Source organism: Hemiscyllium ocellatum, chromosome 12 (assembly GCF_020745735.1).
Source record: "Hemiscyllium ocellatum isolate sHemOce1 chromosome 12, sHemOce1.pat.X.cur, whole genome shotgun sequence".
Classification (NCBI taxonomy): Eukaryota; Metazoa; Chordata; class Chondrichthyes; order Orectolobiformes; family Hemiscylliidae; genus Hemiscyllium; species Hemiscyllium ocellatum.
In genome coordinates, this window is record NC_083412.1 from 70,835,019 (window position 1) to 70,861,259 (window position 26,241).

General features: G+C 41.0%; 1 protein-coding gene across 25 annotated transcripts in view; it reads left to right on the forward strand.

The window, feature by feature from the left end:
* LOC132821115 (target of Nesh-SH3-like) overlaps window positions 1–26,241 on the forward strand; it is a 348,093-nt gene that overhangs the window by 61,114 nt on the left and 260,738 nt on the right. For all 25 annotated transcript variants that reach the window (XM_060833661.1, XM_060833668.1, XM_060833670.1 and 22 more), the window contains 2 exons: window positions 7,773–7,960; window positions 10,211–10,311. In XM_060833661.1, the coding sequence (XP_060689644.1) occupies window positions 7,773–7,960; window positions 10,211–10,311 (289 nt within the window). The remainder of the gene's footprint in view (window positions 1–7,772; window positions 7,961–10,210; window positions 10,312–26,241) is intronic.

Sequence of the window (26,241 nt, forward strand, 5' to 3'; positions counted from 1 at the left end):
AAGACCTAAGTGTCTAATTAGCAATTTTGTTTTTGTCTTAATTGGGTTATACCTTGAAGCCGACTTCAAAAATTAATCTTAGTGTAAGAATTACATCAATTAAAATTTAGTTAGAATAAACATGGCAAAGGCAAATTACCAAGAATGGAAGGAGGCTGAAAGCAGGAAATTACAGGCCAGTTATCTCGATATCTATTGTGGAGGTTAATTGGAATTGATTGTGAAAGAAGTCATAACTGAGCACTTAGCAAAGCTCATGGTAATTGGAAAAAGTCAGCATTGCTTTATAAATCTGAAAGAATGCCTGACTAACTTATTGGTGTTGTTTAAAGATGTAGTTTGGACTATGGATAAAGAGGAGCCTATTGGAATAATGTACTTGGATTTCCTAAAGGCATTTCATAATGTGCCACTTTAAAACTAATTGTGTAAACCATGAGCTCATGGTGTAGGGGATAACATACGAGCAGGGATAGAAGGTTGAGTGGCAGGGGAAGAAAAAGCAGAGAGTTTGCATAAATAGGCATTTTCCTAATTGGCAGAATGTGATGAGTATTGCATTGAATTAACTTTATTGTCACATGTACTCAAATTAGTACAACCAGAAGTTTACTATTACTGCATTACAATGCCATCTGAAGTACAAAGGTATCTAGGTACATATACTGACACGGTGGCTCAGTGGTTAGCACTACTGCCTCACAGTGCCAGGGTCCCAGGTACGATTCCAGCCTCAGGCGACATGTCTATGTGGAGTTTGCACATTCTCCCTGTGATAGGGGTTAACTTAGCATCATCAAAGTGAAGGCTGTACTGGTCATTGTAGAGATGCGATGGTAATTATGTGATTGTAGAGATATGTGATGGTCCTTGACAGGCTTTCAAAAGAGGTCATGAAAGGAAGAATTGAGTTAGAGTCTCAAGATAAAGTTAGCTTATGGTGCCCACGTGTGTGCTTTGCAGTTGGATAAGGAAAACGAAAGGGTGCAGAAATTGATAAAAGAGGCAGAGAGTAAAAATTATTGCCAATAGGAATGGATTGTAGTGAGGGAGCAGAGTGTGAAGAGGCAAGACTGGGATACTTTGAGCATCACAACAGGCACAAAGTGAGTGCATAGTGGGTATATAGTGAGCTGGAATCACCAAGTTACTGCTCTGACTTTCATGTTGGCAATTGTCACCATCTAATTTCTATCCAGTGAGTGGTAGAATTGGAAGCTGCATATTAAGGTGGTAAGAATAGGCAATAATGAGATGTTAATGCATACAAATAGGTCGATCACCACTTACAAGTGTATAGTCCCCCCTGTTCAACACGTTGTGGGAACTTGAGACTTCCAGCTCTTGATGTCAAGGACCTCCTCATGAACCATTTCACCCTACTTCCCCACCTTTCTCACCAATGTACAGACCAGTCAATGCCTGGGAGGTTTCTGCACCACATCTTGAATGCTTAGTGCAGTTTCAGTTTCCTTATTTAAAATGTGTTGGACTTGGGTGTCAGGAGGTTTGTTAGGGTAATATATAGGATGAACAGGCTGTTTATGAGGAATCTTTGGACATATTTGGTCTTGTCTTCAAAATTCCAATGAAAACATGACTAAGTGTATGTGAATCCAGAGCTAGTGAGCACGATGACAATATTAATGGCTGCCTTTTCTGGGCAGAGATAAGGAGAATTCTCTTGTCTTTAAGTGTTCGGCAAACTGTGTCTAAAGGTGGTGGGGGTCACTGAATATTTTTAAGGTGGAGGTGAATGGATTCCTGTTACAGAGGAATTTTCATTATCCGAACGAGATGGGCGGGCACTATTTCATTCAGATAATTGATTATTCGGTTAATTGATTCAATGCCTTTCCTCTGGGGCTCGGAGTTTTCTGTTAAGTCCGCCCTGTTCAGGAGACCAGGCAGCAGCACACCGCGTGGGAGCACCTGCCCCTCAAACCCGTCCAACACCGCTCCCCTGCCCCCCTGCCCCCCAACTTCATCCAAAACCACTCACCCAACCCCCCAGCCCCGCTCAATATGCCCCCAGCCTGCCCCCAATCCAGTCCAACACCGCCCCTCTCCCTGCCTGCCCTCAACTCCATCTAACACTATCCTCCCACCTGCCCCCTCATTCCCATCCAACCCCATCCAAAACCAACCCCTGCCTGCCCCCCAAACCCATCCAACATGCCCCCCTACCTGCCCGCCAACTCTGTCCAACCCACTCAACCCCACCCAACAGCACCCCCACCCCTGCCCCCAACTCTGTCCAACACCGCTCCCCCATCCGCATCATGACCCGCCCACAACCCCCCCTCCCCCCCCCCACCCCCACCCCACCCCCATTCGCCAACGCCTCCTCTCTGGGGCAGCCAGACTGGACACCAACAACAGAACTGCTGCTGCCTTTTTGGGTTGAGTCTCCAAATAGTGTGCACACAGCCACACACGCAACTTTTAACTACAACTTTTTGACAGATTCCACCTTTGCCCTGTACAGGACAATGTTGGAGAGATTATCTGGGGAAGGGGGGTGTCCAGGGTACATTCCTGTGTAGAACTCCAGGGAAAGTGTGAGGAGAGAGCAAGAGAGGGCAGAATGTCAGTCATTTGGAGACGGTGCTTGGACTCCCATCAATGTCCAGGACTGTTCTCAGCAGCATTTCTGTAAGCCGAGTTCACTTCTAACTGTAAACAAAAGATGCAATCAGTGTTGGAAACATGTCTTTGATGTAATGTTTCTATCAGGATCTTGAGATCTCCTTCGAGTAATCCAATATTCGGATAATTGAGGTTCGTCTGTATACAAGACAGACCGCACCAAGGGTTATCACAAGTAGATGGGAAAGTGGAATTTGAAACACAAACGTATCAGTCTAAATCTTATTCTATGGTGGAGAGTCAAATGGCGTACAGCTGGTCCTAATTTATATGTTTGTGTGAAATCATGCTACACTTTATTAAATATAAATAATGCTAATTTATATAACTGGTTCATTGCTGTTCCTCTGCATTATTTAATATGTAAACGTTTTGCACGTATGACTAGATATTGACAGGCATACAAACATGTAAATGGACTTATTTTTTGGAAAGAAGTATTGATCCTGCAAGATAGCATTTGTTACATGTAACCAGATTTAAATTCAATGGAATTACAATTACCAGTTGTATGTAAACCCTAAGGAGTGCATGTGATTTAGCAGAGTTTCAAAGAGGAACCAAGATTTCAATTTTTAAAATATACTTTTGAAGCTACTTCATTCTTAAGTGGAATTAAATGGTATCCTATTTCTTAGAATCAAAAATGATTACTTTCACGGCAAGAATTTTAGACTATTAAACATCAACCCTGAATTCCATGTTAAGAGGAGCGAACATTGTAGTCAAAACAAACTGGTTAGCTTCAGATGAGATCAACGAAGTCAAATGTACCTTACAAATATCGTGCTGCTCATTTGGTGCTTCAAGCACACGCTGCGTTTATTAAACCCAGTAGTTCATTTTTGGACGTCTTTTATTTGCTCAGGATGTACTTTCATCTAAATGATGCATATAATGATAAATCTGCAGGCAGACATGACGTCAATGCCCCATCCCAAAATTTCTTAAATTCTAACTCTTGCCAGATGTGGTGGATTTGTGAAGCTTTGTTTACAATGATACTTGCGATTAACTTACATCACGAGTGGATACTTTTCATTTAGGCATCATAGTGGTCAACATTGCTGCCTCATAACACCAGGGATTTTGAGATTAAGTTAATGTAGTTTTAATAAGTGTCTTATTGGAATAGCATATTGTTACAGAGTTGGAGTCAGATTGTAAGCAGTTAAGAGAAAGGGGCTTAGATTTGTGAATAGTTTTTGTTTTATGTTCACTTTTAGAGTTAGAAAATAAAATTAATGTTATTTTCTTTAAATAGTGGAATTTAGGAGTTCTCTGTCCTCGGATTTTAACAGATTACTAGGTGAGACAAGCTTTTCTGGATGTTTGGCGAACCTTTTTTGTTAATTAAACCAATGTGTCCCAACAGGGTCAACTAAAAACTTATAACCATACCTCCAATGTTCACATCCAAATCACTTATATAAATGACAAAAAACAGTGGACCCAGCAATGATCCTGGTTGCATACCACTGGTCACAGACCTCCAGTCTGTCAAACAACCCTCCACCAGCAATCTCTATCTTCTATTTCTGAGCCAGTTCTGTATCCAATTAGCTAGTTTGCCCTGTATTCCATGTGATCTAACCTTGCTAACCAATCTACTATGAGCAGCCTTGTTGAAATCCTTATTGAAGTCCATATGGATCACATCCACTGCTCATCGATCCGCTTAGTTACTTCTTCAAAAAGCTCAATCAAGTCAGTGGGACACGATTGCTCTCACACAAAGCCATGTTGACTATCCCTAATCAGTCCTTGCCTTTCCAAATACATGTAAATCCTGTCACTCAGGATTCCCTCTAATAACTTGCCTACCACTGACATCAGGCTCACAGGTCTATAGTTCCCTGGCTTTTCCTTACGATCCTTCTTAAATAGTGGCACCACATTAGCCAATCTTCAGTCTTTTGCCACCTCACCTGTGACTATTGATGATCCAAATATCACAGCAAGGGGCCCAGCAATCACTTCCCCAGCTTCCCAGAGTTCTAGGGTTCACCTGAACAGTTTCCGGGGATTTATCGACCTTTATGAATTTTGAGATCCATATTACAAAGCAGTGCAGAACATTTTTCAAGATGTTGCTGTTTATTTCCCCATGTTCTCTAGCTTCCATATCCTTCTCCCCAGTAAACATTGATGTTCAGTATCTCCCGCATCTCTTGCAGTTCCACACACAGACAGCCTTGCTGATCTTTAAGGGGCCATATTCTCTCCCTTGTTACTCTTTTGTCTTTATTGTCTTTGTACAATCCACTGGATTCTCCTTAACACCATTTGCCAAAGCTATGTCTTTTTGCCATCCAGGTTTCCTTCTTATCCCAGACAAGCGATGGCACAAGTTGCTTTTGTTTCAGTATTCACTCACATTGCTAATAAACTTAATGGCAATTGTAGAGATCCATATACCAGAAATTATGCCGGGCATCATTTTCCAGGAACTTGGGGTACATGGATCCAAGGGCATTTCAACTCTTTGGCTCTGATTTATCACTCCCCATTCAGCAGGAGCAATGTGAATGAGTGATTAAAATCAGGGACATCCATTTCTTTAATACTTTTGCAAATTGTAGGTGGGACCCCAAAAATATTTAAACTGGAGTTTAATCTGCATCTAGGCTGATTGAATGAAATCAGTGAAAACATTGTAGCGGAGCGATTCTTGAATTTTTATAGAGCCCCTACAACATGGAAATGGGCCCTTCAACCCAACAAGTCCACATCAACTCTCCAAAGAGTAACCCACCCAGACCCAAAGCTCTACATTTACCCCTGATTAATGCGCCTAACCTACACATCACTGAAAACTATAAGCAATTCACCTAACCTGCACATCTTTGGATTGTGAGAGGAACCCACACAGACACGGGAAGAATGTGCAAACTCCACACAGACAGTCCCCCAAGGCTGGAATCAAACCCATATCCCTGGTGCTGTGAGGTAGCAGTACTACCCACTGAGCCACCATGCTGCTCCTGTGCACTGTGTTCTTTTTTGGTTGATATGTTAAGGGATCAGTTATTGAACAGGCCAACTTAGATTAGGGATTATGTAATGAGAAATGAATAACTGTCAATGTAGTTCTGCTAGACCCCTTGGGGAAACATAGTATGATAGAACTCTTCAGTAAGATAGAGAGTGATGTAGTTGATTCTGAGGCTGGGATCCTGAATCTAAACAAAGGAAATTATGAGCTTGTAAGACATTAGCTAACTCTGATAAATTGGGGAATGTTATTTAAAGGGTGATGGTGGATAGGCAATGGCAAATATTTAAAGAATGTACAGAGGAACTGCAACAATTGTTTATTCCTGTCTAAAAGAGATAATGTGGTCTGACAATGGCTAACAAGGGAAATTAGGATTAATATTAGATCCAAACTGGCCAAAAAAAAAGCAGAAAACGTAATGATTGAGAGCAATTTGATTTCATCAAAGGATGACAAAGGGATTCCTTCAGTGAGAAAATAGACTATGAGGGTTGGCTTGTGAGGAACATACAATCTGATTGTAAATGCTTCTGTGGGTTTGTGAAGAGTAAAGGATAAGTGAAAATAAAGGGGGTGGTGATGGCCTCACTGGACTGTTAATCTAGAGACTGAGGTAATGTTCTGTGAACCTTGGTTCAAATCCTGCCATGGCAGATGGTAGAGTGTGAATTTAGTAAAAATCTGGAGTTAAGAGTGTCATGATGACCATGAATTTATTGCTGGTGAAAAGCTGACCTGGTTCACTAATGTCCTGTAAGGAAGAAAACTCATCCTTACATGTTCCGGCCTACATGTGACTCTAGACCCACAGCAAAGTTGTTTACACTTAACTGCTTTCTGAGCAACAAATACTGGTCTAACCAGAAACACCCTCATCATGTGAATAAATTTTTCAAAAGATCTGTTACAGTCAGAAACAGGGGGAGCTATAATGGGGAACAAGAGATGGCTGTTCAATGAAATACATTTGGTTCTGCCTTCACAAAGGAAGACACACAAGTAAATAACATCCCAAAACACATAGGGTCTATTGATAGGAAGGAAACTCGGATTAGTCGGCGAATATTGTTGGAAAATGAGAAATTGATGGGATTAAAGGCTGACATATCCCCAGGGCCCAATAACCTATATCCCAGAGTACTAAGGAGGTGGTTCTCATGATAGTGGATGCAGTGGTGATTATCTGTCAAGATTCTATAGACTCTGGAACAGTTCCAATACATTGGAGGGCAGATAATGTCAATCTACTATTTAAAAAAGGGAGGTAGAGAGAAAACAGAGAATCATATAGTGATTAGCCTGACATTGGTTGTGGGGTAATGCTACAGTCAATTATCAAAGATTTAATAGTAGAGCACATGGAAAACCATGACAGGATTGGACAGTCAGCATGGATATATGAAAAGCAAGTCATGCTTGGCAAATCTACTGGAATTTTTAAAGCATGTAACTAATGCATTTGTTAAAGAGGAATTGAATTGAATTTATTGTCACGTGTACCGAGGCCCAGTGAAAAGCTTTGTCTTGTGAGCAATACAGGCAGATCACAGAGTTAAGTAACATAGATAAATAAATAATAGGTAAACAGTGGCAAAAACAAAAACACAGGCACAGGTGAAGAATTTGAGAGACCACTCAGTATTCTAATAACAGTAGGGTAGCAACTGTTTCAAAACTGGCTAGTGCATGCATTCAGGCTTTTGTGCAAGCCAGTGGACATGGTTCACTTGGACTTCCTGAAAGTTTTCAATGAAGTCTTACATAAGAAATTAAAATGCATGCATTTGAGGCTCCAGGTATTGGCAATATGTTTTAATGACTTAAATGAGGGAACTACATGCAATGCCTCCAAGTTTAGGTCACAGGTTGAGCTGTGAGGAATTCTCTTCCACAACAAGTGATTGAGGCAGAAACATTGAATATTTTAAAAAAGGCATCAGATGTGGTTCTTCAGGCTAAAAGCGTCAAAGAATATGGGGGGAAAGCAGGAATCGAGTATGGAGTTGGATGATCATCCATGATCATGTTCAATAGCAGAGTAGGCTTGAAGGGCAGAATGGCATCCAGCTCCTATTTTCTATGCTTCTATTATCCTATGTGATTATTTTTTCATTTCTTTCTTCAGGCACTACACAGTTCGATACAGAGAAAAAGAAAGAGACAAGAAATGGCTATATCAGTGCTGTCCAACAAGTGCAACAACAATAGACAACCTTAAACCAAATACTGTTTATGAATTTGGGGTACGAGTTAGCAAAGCAAAAGAAGAGGGTACTTGGAGTGAACCCACCAACTACATTACTGCTGTGACTTGTAAGCTGCCTTTTTTGTTACGGTACAGCTGAAGATTTATTATGTGATTAGTTATGCAATTCAGTGTATTATTTCATCATGTAAATTCAATAGAAAATATGCTGTCAACATTTGCCCATTTTTAACTTGGTAGAGCAAGTTAAAATATTTGGATTTTTTTTCATAATTTACTTAATCGAGTTCAAGGATGGCCTGATCCTTAAATTTGCTGGCCATATGTTAGACATGATTATGAAATCTCAGCCAATGATTTGGGTTAGTGTCTATCACATAAATGGCTCATACCACTTTTTCAAAGGCATTTAGGATGGGCATTGAATGCAGACTTCTCCAGTGACATCAACATCGCACAAAAGATTAAAGAATTAAAAAAGGTGCAAAAGAAATTAAAAGTCTGTGTCCGGCATCTTTCACAATATCTAGCACCTTCTTTTGGCTGAGTATGGGAGCCATTGAATGGGGTGAATTTTAACGTCAAATGTTTTGCTTTCCAAATTATTTTATATGTAGAAAAATATTCATTTACAAGGATAAAAGATAAATAGTTACACACAAAATAATTAAGCAGTTAAAAAATGTGATCTTAAATTGCATTGAAAATGGACCTGTTATCCATTCTCCTTATGGAAAAATTATGGACTTCAGCTGACAGGGAGAAACTGCACATGTTTTATAGGCAGAGAAGCTAAAGGGAAGATTTAGTAGAGACACTCCAAGTTATAAAAGCTTTTGGCAGTGCAAGATTAATTTCACCAGCAGGAGAGACTTCCATTTTATATGATACTACAAAATTATATTTGGATTTATAATCAAACCTCAAAACTGAATTTAGAAAATATTTGCTGTCAAATTAATATAGTATTACACCAACCCCTCTGACTACTCTCCAAGGCCATCTCTCCCTCCCATACCATCCCTCTCCCATGGCATTCTAGTTTTTCCATGCCACCTCACTTGGATATGGATGTTCCCTGCTTTCTATGCCATAGCATTCTTCTCATGCAGTCACATCCCATGATATTCCATTCTTCTCATTACACTCTTCCTATCTCATTCTTCTTGCAATTCTGTTCCATTATCCCACGTTGTCTGCCACTTCCATGCGATCTTACTAGACCTCGCCATTTGATGGCCATCAACGTCATTGCATTTCCATGCCGTCAGCAGCACATTATACCATATCCCCATCCCATGTTGCTCCATCACCAACCTCCAGTTCTGACCGACATTCCTTCCTCAATTTCTCCAATCAGAGTAACTTTGTTATGGGACTTCCTTTTACTTCCCGTGTGCTTTATTTGCACCAACAACTCTCTCCATAACCCCATGTCATCACCAGCACCAACCACACCAGCACCAACCAGTCATAGCTGCATAGGCAACACATGCTTTAGTCCTCCATGTGACAACCAACTATTGAACAATCTCAAAAACAAGAACTGACAAGGCATGTGTATGATCATGAACAATAATAGACAGTTTCACTTCCTGGTTAACTTGACCAATTGGAGTGGGTTGTGAGGTACAGGAAGTATAGAATTGGAATGAAAGGTGAAGTGGCCCTGTGGTTCACTCAAGAATCGGAATGATCTAGGAAAACCTTCCAAGTCCTTAAGGAACCAGTATTGCCACTGTTAACAGAAATGTCTCTAGGACATGGGAAACCACCGAACAAAAACTGACAATCTTCCTGAGGCCTTGAGATGGACAGTGCCACTTGATTATTGTAGCCCATGGGCAAGATCTATACCCACAATAAGACCAATGTACATTCAGCAACACCACTCCCAGCCTCTCCATCTACCCTGCCAAGCCAATGTCACTAATCTGAATCGAAGGTGCCAATGGTGCTGCTCTTGGCTGTGCACAGACCCCGCAGTAGCCACCCATCCCCAAGTGCTGCTGGACTGAAGAGCTGTTGACCTTACAAATCGCCACCAGCTCTTGGAGGCTACATTGCTACCCTTTAAGGGAAGAGAGCATTGAAGCAAGACAGATAAATGCTTGATGGGTGCAGAATCCAATCAGGCTCCTTTGCTTTTCATAATGCCATCAGGACCCCTACTCCTTGCAATAAATTCAACCCAAAGAGAGTAATGTACAATAAAACATCTCAAAATAATTAATAATGTAAGAGTTGGAATGTAGATTAATAGACTTTGTAGAAACTCTTTTTCAGTTGAAAGAATTGATATCTGAAATACCATTTTCAAAGTATCTGCACTTAATGTGTGATTGTGTTTTGTTTAGCTTCACCACCGAGCACCGGAAATGGCCAAACTCAAAAGATATCCAAGAAACTTGCCATTAACTTCGGCAATGAAAATGGCAAGAACGCAAGGATAGCTGAGGTTTGTTTCATTGGCATGTAAGCGTGAACTGGAACTACCTTCTAAAATGTATCCAATTTCATCAAAGAAAACAGATTTTTAAAAATAAGACTGGCCATGGAAATCATCTGTTGCAGTTTTACAGCTGTTAGATGGTTTATCTTTATGATCCAAAAATGATTTCATTGCAAGTACAAGGTCCAGTCTCTGCAAATTTGTAGCTATGCAGATGGATAAGAGAGTGAAGTCTTAAACTGACAATTTGAAATTTGTTGATTTGGAAAATCCATATGTAAGCTAAAATTTTGCTAATTTAGTCAGGTCAGTGAGGAAGTTTCTTGATTGATAAATACTGCCAGTGTGTTAACACCCATAAGAAAACACTACGTCATTTTGACCACACCAAGCAGATTTCAAAACTATTAGATAATTTTACATAATAGAAAGATATAATTGAAATAGCTTTTGGATTATTTAAAAAAATCACAAGTAATTAATCTGTTCCAGATGGCATTGTAAATGACGGAAATATATCAGAGTTTTGTTCCTCACTTAAGCCAGTTTCATTTTAATGGATTATAGAACCTTCTGTTTTGCTGCCTGGCTGATTACTTTGGCCAATATTACAATATTTTTCATTTGGGTTCATATGTTCCACATTTTATTGTTTGGGTACATTCAGTGGACCATGGCTGAAAGAGAAGGAAAACGATTATTTTTCACGTAGAGTATTTCACAGGAAGAGAGAATTGGGCACAATACCTTTTGCACTCTATTGTCATGTCTCGTAAATTATCTCGGAATGGTTTCTTCATGTGTGTCTCTATTTGAAATTTTACAAGAAATTAAAATCAATCCACATAATATTTGTCCATTTTAATAAGAGATAACCTCTTCAGAATGAAAATTGGGCCATAATGAGACTCTATTGATATCTTTTTCTTGTAATTCATTCATAGGATGTGGCCATTGTTTGTTGCTCATTCCTAATTGCCTTTGGAAGAATGATAGTGAGTCATTTCTTGAATGAATGCAGTCTCTGCGCTGGAGCCACTTTGTTGAAGCTGTAGGGAGAGAATTCCAAGATTTTCTTGCACTAACAATGAAGAATGATTGATATGTTTCCAAGTCCAGATTGCATGTGACTTGGAAGGGAGATTTAATCAAGTGATGCTCCCACCTACTTGCCATTTTTGTCTTTTTAGATGGTATATATTAGAGGGTCGGAAGGTCCTGTGAAAGATGCCTTGGTGAGTTTCTGCAAGACATCTTGTGTGTGCGAGACATTGTTGCCAATGTATTTTAGTGCTTGAGGAAGTGAATGTTTATGTTAATGGATGGAGTGCCTGTCAAGCAATTTCCTTTGTCCTAGATGACATCAAGTATCTTGAGTGTTGCTGGAACTGCATCCATCCAGGACGTGGAAACATCACAACCAGACCCTTGTAATATTTTACTCATGGATAGGCTTAGTTCTGGCAGCCACAATATTTATGGAAATGGTTTGATTAAGTTTCAGCTCAGTGGTGGTCCTAGAATATTAATGGTTCATCAGTGTTAATATCATTGAATATCAAGGTTGGAGCTTGAAGGTAGATCATCTGTTGTTGGAAAGAATCACTCCTGGCCCAAGCTTCAATGTTGTCTAGGTCCTGCTGCATGCAGGCAAGATTGCTTCATTATCTGATAATCTGCAAGTGGAGGGAATGTTATTGTGGTAACAGCTGAAATGGTTATGTCTAAGACACTGTCTTGAGGAACCACTGCAGTGATGACCTTGCACTAAGATGCAACAGCCATAAAAAGTCATCCTGTCTGATTCGATTTCAAGAAATCTGTTTAGTGGCTGCCACAGCTAAAGTGAATGATCTTATGGCAAAGGTCGCATGATGATAGCAAGTCAGCCAGTATACTATCTGCAAATGTATTTCTCTAAACACTCCACTTTTAATAACAAAATCAAAAAGATTGTGTTAATATTTGCAATTACAAGTTAGCCAGGATACCCAATATACATGTTCAGCAAAGAAGTGGGCCAAGAAATGGCAAATGGAGTTTAATATAGATCAGTGTGAGTCTTGCATTTTGGAAAGTCAAATCAAGGCAAGAGTTTCATAGTGAATGGTAGGGCCTTAAGGAGTGTATTGGAACAGAGAGGCAGGAGGTCAGGTGCACGGTTCACTGAAAGTGGAGCCACAGGTAGAGAGGCTAGTGAAGAAGGCTTTTGGCACACTGGCCTTCATCAGTCAGGGCATTGAGTACAGAAGTTGGGAATTAATACTGCAGTTGTACAGGATGTTGGTGAAGCCAACCTAGGCGTATTTGTTCAGTTTTGATCACCTTGCTATGGAAAGAATGTTATTAAATTAGAAAGAGTGCAGACGAAATTTGCAAGGATGTTGCCTGGACTCAAGGGTCTGATTTATAGGGAGAGATTGGACAAACGAGGACATTTTCATTTGAGTGTAGGAGACTGAGGGGATTTCTTACAGAAGTGTATAAGATCATGAAGGCATGGATAGGGTGAATGTACTCAGTCTTTTTCCCAGGATTGGAGAATCGCAGATTAGAGGGCATCAGTTGAAGGTTTGAGGGGAAAGAATAAAAGGAAACCTGAGGGGCAACTGTTTTACACAGAGGGTGATGCGCATATGGAATGAGCTGCCAGCAGAAGAGGTTGAGGCGGGTACATTAACAACATTCAAAAGGCATTTTGACAACACATGGAAAGGAAAAGTTTAGAAGTATATGGGCCAAGTGCAGGAAATGGGGTTAGCATTGATGGACATTTTGGTCAGCATAGACCAGTTTGGGCCAAAGGGCCTGTCTCTGAGCTGTTGGACTTTATGACTCTCTTTGACTCTAAAAATGATTATTCAGTTACAAAACTCAGTACATTCTAGACTGTCCTACTTCAACAGTCTCTGCGCTGCATTTCATATATATTACCTCTAATGTATTCAGACCTTTTCATGTTCTTTGTTTTCAGCTTTTCTGATATCTGCTCATTCTTGGTAGATTTTCATTTCCTGAGCATACTCCTGTGGTGAGTGATTGATCAGAGAAAGGTACTTAGTTTACAGATTCTATATTGCTTCAGGATTGATGAGCATATTCAACAATTGTTGCTAGTTTTTTGATTCATTTGAAAGCTGCTCCTTGGTCTGTGTCTCAATACAGCAGTAAACTTGACTACTGTCTGTGTTCTGATAACAAATTAGACAAGAACCTTATTAAATAGTTCATAAATCCAACAAATTATTTCACTGCTTTTGTATTTGTTGGTCATGTATTTCTGCTTGACTCTCACTTTGCCAAGGTTCAGGTGAAGTCCTTTGACCTGCCAACACATGATTTACGTACTTGAATTCAAGCATTTTCCTTCATTCACCTTCAGGTTCATAGGGCAGTTTCTCTCTAGAATTATACTGGAATTTGATCATGGTCTGTGTTGGCTTTTGCCATTGGCTTCCACTTCCATAGATATCAGATCATCAGTTGGAAAAGATCACTGGGCATCTTGTGCTGTACACGCTTCTTTAATAGTGGAAGTAGCCAACAACATATACAACCTCCTGTATTTCCCAAACAACTTCTAGAATTTAGTTAGAACATTTCTATTTTCATCCTGCTTCACTTACCAATTGTCACTTCTTGCCTTTTTTAGTTCTTCTCTCCTGTCCTTCAGGTTGGACTTGGAGGGCAGCTAGAACTCTTCTTGGCAGATGTTGAGTTGTTCTCAAACTGTCATCTGCATTGAGATGATATTCATAAGGAATATCTTAGAATTAAAGTTGGAATTAGCTTTATTGTCACATGTACTCAAGTACAGGGATACATGAATACAGCGAAAAGTATACAAAGTTGCCATTTCTGGTGCCACCTTAGTTACAAAGGTGCCTAGGTACAAAATCCAAGGTATAAATTAGAAAAATAAAGAAATAAAAGTCCGACTAAAGCAAGAAAGAAAATAAATTAAACCTGCAACGCAGACGAGTCCGCACTGGGCTTCACCTTGAGGCCGAGAGTTCCTCATGTCCACACTGGGCCTCATTTTGAGTCTCCACTGCCTCAACTCACCATCACTGATGACATCCAAGGGCAGGAGGTAAGTAGAAAGGACAAAAAACATGAAAAGAGAATAAAAGAAGAAAAGAAACGGAAAGAGCAAAGGAGCTCCAGCTCAAATCCAACACCTCCTAAAAATATCTATGCTCTTTTAGGATCTATTGATCAATGACCTAGTGGCTTAGTGAATTGCAGATCTCTTGTGACATGTGCAGCGTTACCGGTAAAAACTTAGATTTGCTTCAGCTGAGATAACTGGATTTTTCTTAGCATCTATCACCTGGATTGAAAGATCTGCATTCTTCTCACTGCATTGGATTTTCAGCTATGTTTGTTTCTAAGGATCAATTTAGTTCCATCTTTTGGCCTGAACCTTGCCTCCTGTTATGGGTCATCATCTTGATATGCACAACAGATGATGTTGCACAGAGTATTAGCATTTATCTGGAAGTGCATGCTCACTTGATACTCTCCTTATGTGGTCATTATTTTAACAATCTAAAATCACTTATGTACACATTAGATGTTGATGGTAACTTGTTCTGTGGTGTTGAGTAATTCTTTAGAATCTCTGGTTGACATCTCTCAGGCAATCATCTTAAATGCCTACTTTGTTTCTTTACGACTAAGGACTTCAATGCAATGTGATTCAGCTTCTTAAAGGTAGAGCACTACTTTCCTTACTTTGGACATAGTTTCTTTTCTTTTGTGTAATGTCTTCTGCAATATTCACAATCTGCCCTCTGACCTTGATTTTTCTGCTGGCTCTTCCTTATAGAGTTACAGAGTCATAGAGATGTAAAACCCTTCAGTCCAATTCGTCCATGCTGACCAGATATCCTACCCTAATCTAGTCCCATTTGCCACTACTTGGCCCATATCCCTCTAAACCCTTCCTATTCACAGATGCCTTTTAAAAGCCTCCATCATTTCCTCTGGCAGTTCATTGCATACATGCACCACCCTCTGCATGAAAAAAGTTGCTCCTTAGTTCCCTTTTATAACTTTGCCCTCTAGTTTTGGACGCTCCCATCCCAGGGAAAAGACCTTGTCTTTTTATCCTATCTATGGCTCTCATGATTTTTTAAACCTCTGTAAGGTCACCCCTCAGCCTCCGATGATCCAGGGAAAACAGCCCCAGTCTACGCAGCCTCTACTTATAGCTCAAATCGTCTAACCCTGGCAACATCGTTGTTAATCTTATCTGAACCCTTTCAAATTTCACAACATCATTCCGATAGGAAATAGACTATAATTGCATGCAATATTCCAAAAGTGGCCGAACCAATGTTCTGTACAACATGACCTCCCAACTCCTATACTCAATGCTCTGATCAATAAAGGAAAGCATACCAAACACCTTCACTATCTTAACTACCTGCTATTCTACTTTCATGGAGTTATGAACCTGCACTCAAAGATCTCTTCGTTCAGCAACACTCTGTAGAACCTTACCATTAACTGTATAGCTCCTGCTCTGATTTGCTTTCCCAAAATTCAGCACTTCATTTTTACCTAAATTAAACTCCATCTGCCACTCCTTGGCCCATTGGCCCATCTGATCAAGATCCCATTGTAATCTGAGATAACCTTCATTACTGTCTACTACACCTCCAATTTTGCTGTCATCTGCAAACTTACTAACAATACCTCCTATGTTCACATCCAAATCATTTATATATATGACGAAAAGCAGTGGACCCAGCAATGATCCTTGTGGCACACCATTGGTCACAGGCCTCCAGTCTGAAAAGCAACCCTCCAGATTCACCCTCTGTCTTCTGCTTTTGAGCCAGTTCTGTATCCAAATGGTTAGTTCTTCCTGTATTCAATGAGGTCGAACCGTGCTAACCAGTCTTCCATGAGGAACCTTGTTAGATGTCTTAAAGAAATCTATTTAGGTCATATCTACTCCTCTGCCCTCATAATCCTCTTTGCTACTTCTTCAAAAACTTCAATCAAGTTCATAAGATATGATTTCCCATGCACAAAGCCATGCTGACTATCGTTAATCAGTCCTTGCCTTTCCAAATAAATAAAACTCCAGTCCCGCAGGATTCCCTTCAACAAGTTACCCACCTCTGATGTCAGGTTTGCGGGTCTATAGTTCTCTGGCTTTTCCTTCCCACCTTTCTTAGATAGTGGCACCATGTTAGCCAACCTCCAATCTTCCGTCACCTCACCTGTGACTATTGGTGATACAAATATCTCAGCAAAAGGCCCCACAATCACTTCCCTAGCTTCCCACAGAGTTCTCGGGTACACCTGATCTGGTCCTGGGGATTTATCCAATTTTATGTGTTTCAAGACATCCAGCACCACCTCCTCTGTAATATGGATATTTTTCAAGATGTCGCCATCTATTTCTGCATATTCTGTATCTTCCATGTCTTTCTCCACATTAAACACTAATGCATAATGCTCATTTAGTTACTCCCCCATCTTCTGTAGTTCCAAACACAGGCTGCTTTGCTCAGCTATCAGGGACCCTATTCTCTCCCTGGTTACCCTTTTGTCCTTAATGTATTTACAAAATCCCTTTGGATTCTCCTTAACACTATTTGCCAAAGCTATCTCATGTCACTTTTTTGCCCTCATGATTTCCCTCTTAAGTATACTCCTACTGCCTTTATACTCTTCTCAGGATTCAATCTATCTCTCCTGTCTATACCCGACATATGCTTCCTTCTTTATCTTAAGCAAAAACTCAATTTCTCCAGTCATCCAACATTCCCTACATCTACCGGCCTTTTGTTTCATCCTAACAGGAATATATTGTCTCTGGACCCTCATTATCTCATTTTGAACGATTCCCATTTTCCAGCCGTCACTTTACCTGCAAACATCTGCCGCAATCAGCTTTTGAAAGTCCTTGCCTAATGCCATCAAAATTAGCATTCCTCTAATTTAGAACTTCAACTTTTACATCCAGTCTATCCTTTTCCATCACTATTTTAAAACTAACAGAATTATGGTCGCCGGCCCCAAAGCGCTCCCCCACTGACAACTCAGTCACCTATCCTGCTTTAATTCCCAGGAGTAGGTCAAGTTTGCACCTTCTCTAGTAGGTACATTCACATACTGAATCAGAAAATTTTCTTGTACACACTTAACAAATTGCTGTCCCTCTAAACCCTTAACATTATGGCAGTCCCAATCTATGTTTGAAAATTTAAAATCCCCTACTATAACCACCCTATTATTCTTACAGATTACAGATTGAAATCTCCTTACAAATTTGTTTCTCAATTTCTCGTTGACCATTAGGGGATCTCTAGTACAATTCTAATAAGATGATCATCTCTTTCTTATTTCTCAGTTCCACCCAATAACTTCCCTAGATGTACTCCCAGGGATATTCTTTTAAGTACTGCTTGGTGTAATGTTATCCCTTGTCAAAAACTCCCCTTCCTCTCTTGCCCCCCTTTCTATCTTTCCGACAGCATTTGTATCCTGGAACATTAAGCTGCCAGTCCTGTCCATCCCTGAGCAACGTTTCTGTCATTGCTATGATATCCGAGTCCCATGTTCCTAACCATACCCTGAGTTCATCTGCCTGTCTATTAGGCCTCTTGCATTGAAATAAATGCAGTTTAATATATCAGTCCCATCTTGCTCTCTGCTATGTACCTGTCTGTCTTGACTGTTTGACTCACTCCCTTTCCCAACTATACCAGTCTCAGATTGTTCTCTTTCCTCACTATTCCCCTGGCTCTCACCACCTCTCCACCACACATAAACACACACACACACACACACACACACACCTTACTAGTTTAAATTGTCCCTAACAAATCTTCCTGCCAATATATTAGTTCTCTTCCAATTCATTTTCAGGTACAATCCATTTTCCTTGTACAGGCACTTCTATCTCAGAAAAGATTCTTCCCTGCACGAGCTCCCCACACATTCATCTGTTCTATCCATCTACTTCTACCCTCACTTGCTGGTAGCACATGGAGTAATATTACTACCCTCGTGGGCCTCCTTTTTCAATTCCTGCCTAGCTTTCTATATTCTCCGTTAATAATCTATCATTTTCCCTTCCTATATTGTTAGTTCCAATGTGTACAATGACTTCCTACTGGCCCCTCTCCCCTTTTGAGAACATTCTGCACCCTCACTGAGATATCATTGATCCTGGCACCAGGGAGGCAACACACCATTCCAATTTTTCACTGCCAGCCACAGAAACGTCTGTCTGTGCCTCTGACTAGAGAGTCCCCTATCACAATCAATTATTTGGAACCCGATGTACCCCTCATTACATTAGAGCCAGATACCATCTCGACACCAGAAACATGGCTGTTTGTGCCACATTTCCCTGAAAGTCCATCACCCCCTATATTTTCCAAAACAGCTTACTTGTTTGAAATGGAAATAGCCACAGAAGACTCCTGCATTACCTGCCTCCCTCTTTGACCTTTCCTGGAGTTAACCCATCTACCTGACAGTATCTGTGGTTATTCTCCCTTCCTGTAACTGCCATCCATTACACCCCTTCGCTCTTGTAAATTCCTCATTGCCTATAACTGCCACTCCAAACGATCTATGCAATCTGATAGAATTTGCAACCAAACATACTTCCTGCAGACATAATCATCAGTAACATGGAAACTCCCTAACTTCCCACATCCGACAGGAAGAGCATATCATTCTACTAAAGGTCATCTTTGGCTCCTTCACAATCTACAGACCCAGAAAATAGCACCAACGTTTTGCTCTAAAAAACAGTGCTCCAGGCTAACTTAGTATTTTTGGTTTATATTTTTAAAGTTTAATCAAGAGACAGTTTTCAATAAAGCATATAATCAAGAAAGAATCCACTCTATTCACTACTGTAGACTTACAGCAAGGTTACACATTGAAACTATGTACTTATCTGTTCCTATGCTGTGAGCTCACCCACACCGATTCCTCCAAGGTCAGCTGTGAATTTCGCTGTTTGTTTATTTTTCCTAGATACACTCTGATGTTGAGTGATGCATGAACTCAAATAGCAAAGGCAGTAACTGCAAATTCACTGCTGTATCAGTTAGCAGTGTGGGGTTTTTCTCTCTCTCCCTCACTAGTTTTTTCTGATTGTCAGTATGTTATCATTTTGTCTGGAATGTGTCTCAGCATAATGCAAAGCCGTGACTGATTTCTTATTAATATGGTATAATTGATGATTGACAACTTCAGAGCTCCGGAACATGTAAGTAGCTTTGTTGGAATCATAGAGATGTACAGCATGGAAACAGACCCTTCAGTCCAACTCATCCATGCTAACCTGATATCCTGAAATAATCTAGTTTCATTTGCCAGCAGCTGGTCCATATCCCTCTAAATCCTTCCTATTCATATACCCATCCAGATGCCTTTTAAATGTTGTAATTGTGCCAGTCTCCACCACTTCCTCTGGCAGCTCATTTCACACATGCATCACCCTTTGCATGAAAAAGTTACCCCTATGGTCCTTTTGAATCTTTCCCCTCTCATCTTAAACTGATGCCCTCTAGATTTGAATTCCACAACCCTGGGCAAAAGACTTTTGCCTATTCACCCTATCCATGCTCCTCATGATTTTAGAAACCTCTATAAGGTCACCCCTCAGCCTCTGACGCTCCAGGGAAAATAGCCACAGTCTATTCAGCCTCTCCCTATAGCTCAAATCCTCCAATCCTGGTAACATCCTTGTAAATCTTTTCTGAACCCTTTCAAGTTTCACAACATCCTTCCTAAAGGAGGGAAGCCAGAATTGAATGCAGTATTCGAAGAGTGGTCTCACCAATGTCCTGTACAGCCATAACATGACCTCCCAATTCCTATACTTAATGCACAAACCAAAAAAGGCTAGCATACCAAATGCCGCCTTCACAATCCTGCCTATCTGCGATTCCACTATGAATCTGCATAGTGGATCTTTTATGCCTGAGCTCATCTTTTAGTAGTCCAAACTGACAGGATTCATCAGATCTTTCAACAATGTCACATCCTGGTCACATACTGTTCAGGAGTCTCCCTTCCTTATTTGTTCTGGTGACGAACATGTATCGTTCATTAGTAACATAAATACAGCATTCAAAGTTCATCTTCAAAGTCTTCAAGTTCTCTCCTGTCTGGAGTTCTCTACTCCTTGTTGAAGTTTAGGAAGCATCATAACTTGTAGTGCAACTACATTACTAATACTGGAGTTGCAAGCTTTATTTATTCAGACTTTTTATTTCGTTTTGTAGTCATTTCATAGTTTTCCCACCGAGACTGGAACAAATGCCAATTCTGCCTCATCGTGTTTCATTTCTATAGCAGCAGGGAATGAAAACTTCACAGCCATTCTGAATTCATTCAGTTTTTCAAAACTCTGGTTTTTATTCTTCTGTTCAATTTTTGCATTCTCGGACATCTCTGAAAATTCACTTAATCTCAACTTCAAACTTCTGACATCATGTTTCAAATAATAGATTTGATGGTTGTCATAAACTAAAACTGAAAGCTCTTATGGCAGCGGTAGAGGTTTCTTAACTATGGCAAGCCAGTCAGCACATAATGTACAACTGCATTTCTCTGAATACTTAGTTTGACTCCAGCTAGTGGAAAATTACCTCACAATTCCCTTGATATCAAGTTCATTGGGTCTGCTTGATATCTCTGCTGATACCATCAACCTATCAAAGACAGTCACTCTCATCTCACCTCTAAAGGAAGCCAATATGGATCATCCATTTGGTATGTCTGATCATAAACACTTCAGCCTTATCATTGTCTATACTGGACTGTGCCATCATTGAAGATGGACATATCCATTGAGCCTCCTCCACCTGTTAAATTTTAATTATCTTCCACTCTTGATGTCTAGATATGACAAGACGACAAGGCTTGTTTACTATTGGATTGTTTACTTGTCTATTGTATTGCTGCTTCCACTTTTTTAGCATGCATGTAGTTCTATATTTTGGCTTTAATAGACTGATCCCTCACTGTCAGGCACACATGAACCCAAATTGTTCTGGTGGCTTGATTTTAATGATAGAGTGTCATACCATGAAGGTAAAAAATGTATTGGACATTGGGCATGGGGTCGTAATTCAATTTATAAAGTTTCAAACTCTCAAAACTGTTTTCAATATTCATGCTGAAAAGCAAGATGACAGAAAACGCTGTTTTATATCACATGATTTGATGCAGCGGCATCTTATTTTTGCTAGAAAGCTCTTTTAAAATGATTTGAAAGTGCCATAGTAGTATGTATCATCCTATAAATGTGGGTTTATGTGGAAATTCCTGAGGGTATACACCATTAAATTGGCATAAATGATGCAGATTGGAGCCATATTGTGAATATGCATGTTTGCCGCCAATGTGGTGTTGTAAAACCCTATACTTTTTTCCCTTGGGTGATGCACATTCTTCCATAGATGTTCATTTACTTCAGGATCAAGGTAAATCATGTGATACAACTCCTTAAAGGAGCAGGCAATTTCTTTTATCTTTTCATTGGGATATGGTTAATGTGGAAAAGTCACACATCACTAGTTAGTCTAAAGGGGTGGTTTTACTTTTGGTTATTTTTTCATATGATGTGAATATTACTGGCAAGACAAGTATTTGTTGCCCATTCCTAATTTCTCTTGTTCTAAGCGATTTGTCAGGCCTTTTTAGAGGGCAGTTAAAAATACATGGTACAATGAGGTTCCAGAAAGTAATGGCAGATGCCCTTAAGGACACTAGTGAACACAGATGGCTTTGTAAAGCAATCAATTATGAGTTCATGTGACTTAATCTGATGATTCTCTTGGTTAAATGTCAATTTTGTTGAGGTTTTTTGAAGATTTGTTGCCATAAAGACTAGCAAAATCTCTCACCATATTTTACCTAACTCACCTCTTTAGCTAACTAAAAGCAAAATACTATGGATGCTAGAAAGCCTAAATAAAATAGTACCTCCTGAAAAACTATCTAAAAATGTGTCTTATTGGACTTGAAACGTTAACTCCATTTCCCTCTCCTCAGATGTTGCCAGACCTGCTGAGTTTCTCCAGTATTTTCTGGTTTACTTTGCCTCGTTAGCTATCTAGCCTGCCCCTCTGCTGCCTCTCCTGCTCAACTTGAGCCCCATCCTGCCACATGTCATTCCTGGAATAACTTGGCATTGCTGGGCTATCCTGAAATTGACTGGCATTGTGGCATCAGTGCTAGGTTTAAAAAGCTGTATGTCAACACGGACATTTACTATAAACCGACTGACTCCCACAGCTACCTAGACTACACCTCCTCCCACCCTGCCCCCTGTAAAAACGCCATCCCATATTCCCAATTCCTTCGTCTCCGCTGCATCTGCTCCCAGGAGGACCAGTTCCAATACGTACAGCCCAGATGGCCTCCTTCTTCAAGGACCGCAGATTCTCCCCAGATGTAATCGACGATGCCCTCCACCGCATCTCCTCCACTTCCCGCTCCTCTGCCCTTGAGCCCCGCCCCTCCAACCGCCACCAGGACAGAACCCCACTGGTTCTCACCTACCACCCCACCAAGCTCCACATACAGCATATCATCAGCCGTCATTTCCGCCACCTCCAAACGGACCCCACCACCAGTGATATATTTCCCTCCCCTCCCCTATCAGCATTCCGAAAAGACCACTCCCTCCGTGACTCCCTCATCAGGTCCACACCCCCCACCAACCCAACCTCCACTCCCGGCACCTTCCCCTGCAACCGCAAGAAATGCAAAACTTGCGCCCACACCTCCTCCCTTACTTCTCTCCAAGGCCCCAAGGGATCCTTCCATTTCTGCCACAAATTCACCTGCACCTCCACACATATCATCTATTGCATCCGCTGCATCCTATGTGGCCTCCTCTATATTGAGGAGACAGGCCGCCTACTTGCGGAACGTTTCAGAGAACACCTCTGGGACACCCGGACCAACCAACCCAGCCACCCCGTGGCTCAACATTTTAACTCCCCCTCCCACTCCACCAAGGACATGCAGGTCCTTGGACTCCTCCATCGCCAGACGATAGCAACACGACGGTTGGAGGAAGAGCGCCTCATCTTCCGCCTAAGAACCCTCCAACCACAAGGGATGAACTCAGATTTCTCCCGTTTCCTCAGTTCCCCTCCCCCTACCTTGTCTCAGTCAAATCCCTCGAACTTAGCACCGCCTTCCTAACCTGCAATCTTCTTCCTGACCGCTCCGCCCCTACCCCACTCCGGCCTATCACCCTCACCTTGACCTCCTTCCACCTATCGCATCTCCATCGCCCCTCCCCCAAGTCCCTCCTCCCTACCTTTTATCTTAGCCTGCTGGACACACTTTCCTCATTCCTGAAGAAGGGCTTATGCCCGGAACGTCGATTCTCCTGCTCCTTGGATGCTGCCTGACCTGCTGCGCTTTTCCAGCAACACATTTCCATCTCTGATCTCCAGCATCTGCAGTCCTCACTTTCTCCTTAAAAAGCTATATACACCCAGAAAAGCACTGTGAACCCAGAGATTCTCTGCTGTATGGTTGAAGGGTCATAACGGGCATCAACGCAACTTCACAAGCTTCCAAATCTCCCCTCCCCCACCAGATACAACCCTCCAAATCAGAGCCTATGACCTGTCCTATCTGCGCATCTTCCTCCCCAGTGACCCATCACAATTACACTCCATTTGCATTCCCAGCTACCATCCCCCTAGCCCCACCCCTACCTCCAAATTCTCTCTCTCATCCTTCCCCACTATCCCCCACCCCCACCCCCGGCAACATTTCTGATGATGGGCTTATCCCCGAAGGGCTTTTCCAGCAACACTCTTTTCAACACAGACAATGCTAGATAAACTCACCAGGTCTGGCAGCATCTCTGGAGTGAGAAAAACAGGGTTAAGTTTTGAATTTACTCTGATTTCCATGATGAGAATTCTCAGCAACTAGTTTGCAGTTGTACAGGGTGCTGGTGAGGCCACACCTGTCGTACTGTGTGCAGTTTTGGTCTCCTTACTTGAGAAAGAATGTACTGGCACTAGAGGGGGTGCAGAGAAGGTTCTCTAGGTTGATTCCAGAGTTGAGGAGGTTGGCTTATGAGGAGAGACTGAGTAGATTGGGATTACTAGAAATTAGAAGAATGAGGGGGGATCTTATACAAACATATAAAATTATGAACAGAATAGATAAGATAGAAATAGAGAGGATGCTTCCACTGGCAGGTGAAACTAGGACAAGAGGGAATGCCTCAAGATTAGAGGAAGCAGATTTAGGATTGAATTGAGAAGGAACTTCTTCACCTGAGGGTTGTAAATCTATGGAATTCCCTGCCCAGTGAAGTAGTTGACATTAATTCAGTAAATGTTTTTAAAGCTAAGATAATGTTTTTTGAACAATAAAGGGATACAGTGAGAGAGTGGGTAGGTGGACCTGAGTCCAAAACAAAATCAGCCATGATTTTAGTGAATGGTGGAGCAGGACCGAAGGGCCAGACGGCCTAGTCCTGCTCCTGGTTCTTATGTTCATACCGGTGGTAGATTAAGAGTTATATATTAGTGAGGTGGGATATGCACATTACAAGATTATCAACAAGCATTAACTCCCTTAATAGGTAGCTAGCAACAATCTTGCCTTGACACCCAGAACTTAATTAAAAGATGCAGAAATTTGCTCCCAAAATCAAAATAGACCTTGCCAGACCTGTCAAATGATGCTGCCACATTTCTTGTCATGGCCAAGTTGTTCAGGACTCTGAGGATCGATCCACGGTTACTATTATTGACACTAGATTTCACTTTCAGATTCATTCATTTACTTCAAATTCCACGAGATACTGTGGTGAGATTTGAATACATCTCCCAGAGCATTCTTATCTGATGACATAACACTGTGCCACCATTTGCCTTTACAGCTTGAATGGAGGTGCAATCATATATTTTAGGATGTTTTCATGGAGTCCTGTAGTTAGAGTATTGGACTGGTGATTGTCTTGGATGGTATTCAGTTTCTTAAGTTGGAGCTGGGTCCTTCCAGCTGACTGAGTGAGTTTCCCATTACACATTGACTTGAAGCCTTGTAGAAAGTGGAAAGGATTTGAGGATTAAGGTCAATATAAAATCTCTCCAATGATCTCATAACTTATTTTGTTGATTTGCTTAGTCCAGTTCAATCACTAATAGTGATCGTTGTCAAAATTTTAAAGGTCAATAACTCACTTATGCAGGTGTCATTGACAATCAAGGGATGATTGCTGACCGTTGCCTTATATAAGCTTGGCATTGCCATATACTTATGTGGTATAACTGTTATCTCCTTCTGATTGACCAAGCTAGAATGTTATTCTGTTGTAGCAGGAGTTGCTCATTGAGTTGGATGGTTAGTAAACCACCTCTTTCCTGACCTTACCCAGAGGCAAAACGTCACTGATGAAAGCTCTGAAAATGAAGGTGGCAAGGATATTGTCCATAAGATTACATACCATGTGCAACTTTTCTCTCTTTTGCTTATTGCGTATCCCCTTAGAAATGCATCCATCTCTGTTACCACTTCCTGTGGCAGGTTGTTACACATTTTCAGCACTCCCTGCCTAAAGAAATTTCTTCTGAATTTCCTATCTGATTCTTTGGTGATTATGAGATAGTTTCATTCTTCCCTGTAAGTGAATACATTCTCTGTTGCCCTAGTTCGATTCTTGCTTTCCAAGTAATCAGTGACCTCCTTAGGCAGTCCTAATCTGAGATCCTTAGCAGTGTCCCAGGCCCGAAAAAGCAGCCCACTTGATTAGCACCATACCCACAAACATCCATTCCCTCTACCACAGTTGCTAAAATAGCAGCAGAGTGTAAAGCCGAAGAGATACAATGCAGGAATTTACCAGAAATTCTTTCAACCTCATGACCTCTTCAATGTAGAAGGGCAAGGGCAACAAATGCA